Source organism: Anneissia japonica, unplaced genomic scaffold (assembly GCF_011630105.1).
Source record: "Anneissia japonica isolate Jap-2015-1 unplaced genomic scaffold, ASM1163010v1 scaffold287857_len828801_cov194, whole genome shotgun sequence".
Lineage (NCBI taxonomy): Eukaryota > Metazoa > Echinodermata > Crinoidea > Comatulida > Comatulidae > Anneissia > Anneissia japonica.
In genome coordinates, this window is record NW_022738478.1 from 121,745 (window position 1) to 125,696 (window position 3,952).

At 36.7% G+C, this 3,952-nt stretch overlaps 2 protein-coding genes across 2 annotated transcripts in view; both read right to left on the bottom strand.

Moving 5' to 3' along the window:
* The window catches only part of LOC117117579 (evolutionarily conserved signaling intermediate in Toll pathway, mitochondrial-like), a 10,986-nt gene that overhangs the window by 4,305 nt on the left and 2,729 nt on the right, over positions 1-3,952 (bottom strand). The window lies entirely within an intron of this gene.
* On the bottom strand, positions 215-3,795 carry LOC117117567 (U4/U6 small nuclear ribonucleoprotein Prp31-like). The gene is made up of 6 exons (XM_033261910.1): positions 3,642-3,795; positions 3,008-3,125; positions 2,204-2,361; positions 1,737-1,954; positions 667-868; positions 215-337 (listed from the first exon to the last, which is right to left on the bottom strand). Exons 1-6 carry the CDS (start codon positions 3,726-3,728, stop codon positions 215-217), a joined length of 906 nt encoding a protein of 301 aa, XP_033117801.1. The 5' UTR covers positions 3,729-3,795.

A 3,952-nucleotide genomic window follows, 5' to 3' on the forward strand; every position in this document is an offset into this window, starting at 1 on the left:
GAAATGTTTGTGTCTTCATTGTGTTATTTATTCATTTTAACACTGTATACATTGAATTTAAAAGCCTGTTTAATTACACACAGTGTAATATTATATACTCCCGATTAAGCGTTGCGGCGCTTATTCAAAAGCGGCGCTTAACAAAAAAAAAATCATGTTTGGTGCGGCGCTTATTCGCGAGCAGCGCTTATTTGAGCATTTACGGTAATGTGGATTATTTTAGAGAAATCCGACTTACTTGTAATGGTGTAAAAGCCACACTGGATGCTGTACCGGAGGTTTCTCGACCTTTGACAGTCGACCTCCCTCCATGCATTTGCTGCTTTTGCAACTGCCGCTGTAGAGAGAATCAGTATGGTAACTATTATTAAAGTGTTTCTTTCTAAAATGAATTAAATGTACAATATTACTAAAAGCAATCATTAAGACTCCAGTACATAGTGATCTACTGACATAGAGCATGTGGTTTGTTGGCATAGAATTGTTGGTAGTCAACTGTTATAATACAATCTATTAACTCATTAGTCAATTAATATCATACCAATGGACCATTTACAGTGAAATTAAGGGATGTTTATTTTAGTATATACTGAACATTAAATGCCTCCCTCAAATAAACACCTCCCTCGAATATACATCCCCGCCAAAAAGCTATAATATTATTACCTGTAAACTTTTTGATATCTTGACTTGTGTTTTATTGTCCACCTGTGGTCCCCTAATTCGCCCGGTTCCTGTTTTTTTCACCTGTCCTAGTGAGAAACCTAGATCCTCTTGATAGGCATCATCTTCAATCTCACCAAATGTCATTCGATTAGCGGCTTTGCGGAACTCTGTCATACCTAAACGTTCTTTCATTTTGCGGTAGCTACCCAAGAAAAAATGTGATAATTAGGCCAGTTGAATGGCCAAGTAGTTAAGGCAGGGGGCGCCACTACCTACCTATGTTTCTGAAACAAGTCTTCTCGGACAACAGAGTGTAAGCTCAAGTGCACTATAAAGAACCCACTACTGTACATCTTCCGAGACAAGTAGGGGGTTACCCCAGTGTGCTGGTCCATACAGCCCTGTTGTGGACAGACAATTTTTGTGTGTACAGTATTTAAATGGTTAAAGATTGGGTGGTGGTTATACAGACTAAAGCCTTGTTCGCACTGGATTAAAGAAATGGTAAATTTAACCAGGGTAACTTTAACCAAAGTCATGGGTACATTTCACCATTGTTCGCACTTGGATTATTCACGCGGTTAGTTTTACCATAGTTTTACCAAGATTTAACCTTGTGTATAAAAAATATTATTCAGGGCGCTAGTTTGTGACTTCAATTTCCGGTTTTGTTCGAGCGGTGTCAACATGTAAGAAGTTTTAACCGTGTTGCATGTTCGGATTGGACTTCTTGACCAGCGTGGTTAGTTTAACCGAGACCGTGGTAAGTTTTACTGGGCAGGCTGAGGTCGGTAAAATTAACCATTCGGCTTGGTTAATTTAACCCTGAGGGAATTGTAACCAACGTTCGAATTGGATTTTTTTTGGTCAATTTAGCCAGTGACTCGGTTAATTTGACCAAATTAAGTCCAGTGCGATAGGGGCTTTAGAAATGTGAATGAGTTCCAATTAATTGTAGCATAAGAGAGGACAAGTATGATTTGCAATTTAAATAATTAGTCACATTTTTATAGAATATTAATTATATTATCATAACTCTGTCTTCATATTTAATGTGTTATGTATCTTACCGTCTTCCTCCTCTCTTCTTTCTTCCTCCATCTATTGGCGCTGGCAATGCTTTTGTTTTCTTGACAGGTGGTGGTTCTGTTAATTTTTCAAACTTTCCGTCTATTTCTTCCCTGAATTTACTGCCGATTTCTCCATTTGGACTCTCATGAAAGCTGTCAACTCGAGCGGCAAGGGTACATTTGCCTGCAATAAGTCTTGCTGCTTTTTTCCTCAAATCCTGCAAAAAAATTTCATTTATTTATTATTATTTTGGGAAAAAAATATAGATATTAAGTGTAGTGGATTCAAGGGGAACTGTGCCAGCCCCCTAATTTTTTAATATTATGAAAAAATGGAGGAAAAAAGATCTGAGGTGCAGTAATCATATATTTTCTTCCCTCTGTCCCAGTCATATCAGGGCTGAGGTGGTCTGGGCCCTCTCTATTTCAAATTTCTGGATCCACTACTGATACGTGTTAGTACTTACCGGTGGAGTGCCTTGACATAGGTCACTGTAATAGATGAAGCCAGTGTGTGGGAGGAGTGTAGCAGATGAGAAGCCCGATAGTGTACGTTTCTGAGCACCAAGCAGCAGCACATTGCATGATGGCATTTTGGAAAGATTTGTTAGACCTCCTGCAGCACCTATAAATATGATGGACATTAAGGTAATAATAACAAAAAAAATAATATTATTAATAACATAATATAATAATAATTAATAATTTTTTTTTATATGTTGTACAGTACAACTGATCTTTTTAAGACACAAAAGGGTGTTTGACAAAAAACTTCGGAATGAGATACAGATTTTTTTAATATTTAAAAACTGGTGAAAAAAGGGTAGTTACACCCCTTTTTACCCCAGTTTTTAAGTATTCAAAATCTGTATCTCATTAAATATTCCCAGGTTTTTTGTCCAACAACCTTTTTGTGTCTTAGAAAATCAGTTTTACAACATATCAAAAAACTTTTTCCTCTGGGCCTGGCTTTTAGGGTCCCAAATGGTCAGCTTCCCAACCTCTAGGAGCCTCATAAAGAGAACTCCAACTCTCCAAGCCCCATAAAGAGTCTTGCTTGTAGAGCACTAAGGGACTTAGCTCTTATTCCTTAAGCCTGATGAGAGTTGAATAACGCAAAAATGGCCCTACATGACCAGCTCTCTACTGCACAAGTGTCGTGAAGAAACTTAAAGCATCAAAGGTCACAAATAATCTACATTTACCCTAAATGATCAGCTTCACTGAATGACTCATATGGGTTAATAGGTGTGAACTATTTTAAAACTTACCCATAATTTTTGCTGCAGTTGAGGCACCAACTATTATTGATAAATTTGGTGAAATAAACGACATCCGTGATTCTACATAGGAGAGAATCTGTGATTTTGACTCATTTAGATCAAAGGCCTGCAAAATAAACAATAATAAAAACAAGGTCATAGAACTGTTAACAAATCATAGAAATAAATCATTTTGTTTGATCTTGACAAGAAAACACAACCATACAATTGATCAAAACCACAATACAGAGAATTTCTTGGATCCTGAGTATAAGAATTCATACAATAATTCAAAATGTAATTAAAACAGGACAAATATATACTAGCTAAACTTCATGTCATTATAATTCTGTTAAGTGTCCAATGATTATTATTGTAAGAAAATATATATCTTGCCAACCCCATTCATACTAGTGTGGCCCTTAACAGTAGATGATCACAAGGAAGGGTGTAAGCTTGTGGGGGAGGGGGCATGGCAGAAAATTAGTTCCACAAGGTGGGTTAAAATACTAAACATGACCTTTAATTTTTCAGGGATTAATTACGCAATCTGGGATTTACTTCTGCATTCTAATTTTTCGCATCCCCTCCCAGGCCAAAACCAGCTTATGTCCCATGAGTTGTATTTGGATTATCAGTTTACCATTTGACATGCTTCCACAACTGTAGCCAGCTCTTCTTCAGACAGTGTAGTCCCTTGTGTTGTCGAGGCTGACACACTAACAACCATGATGACAGCACTTGTCAATATTTCCTGCAGTTGCTCATTGTTTTTTGCCTTTTCCAAGTCATTCCTCAAAACCTGTGTTGTATAAAAATTACAATTTATTTATTAGAAATAATCACAAAATGTAGGAAATTTTCGAAATCCAAGAAAAGAAAATAAAGTAGAAATCTGTTTTTATTTTGAAAGTTCAGTGGTACATGTTCAATGTGATACTCATCCTCTTATAT

What these genes read in the sequence shown, in the direction of transcription:
- LOC117117567 (XM_033261910.1), bottom strand. Translation starts at nt 3,728, where the DNA reads ATGGTTGTTAGTGTGTCAGCCTCGACAACACAAGGGACTACACTGTCT. An exon ending in TTGTGGAAGCATGTCAAATG is followed by an intron (nt 3,126 to 3,641) that starts GTAAACTGATAA and finishes TTTATTTTGCAG; the next exon opens with GCCTTTGATCTAAATGAGTC. An exon ending in AAGAAGAGAGGAGGAAGACG is followed by an intron (nt 869 to 1,736) that starts GTAAGATACATA and finishes TTTCTTGGGTAG; the next exon opens with CTACCGCAAAATGAAAGAAC.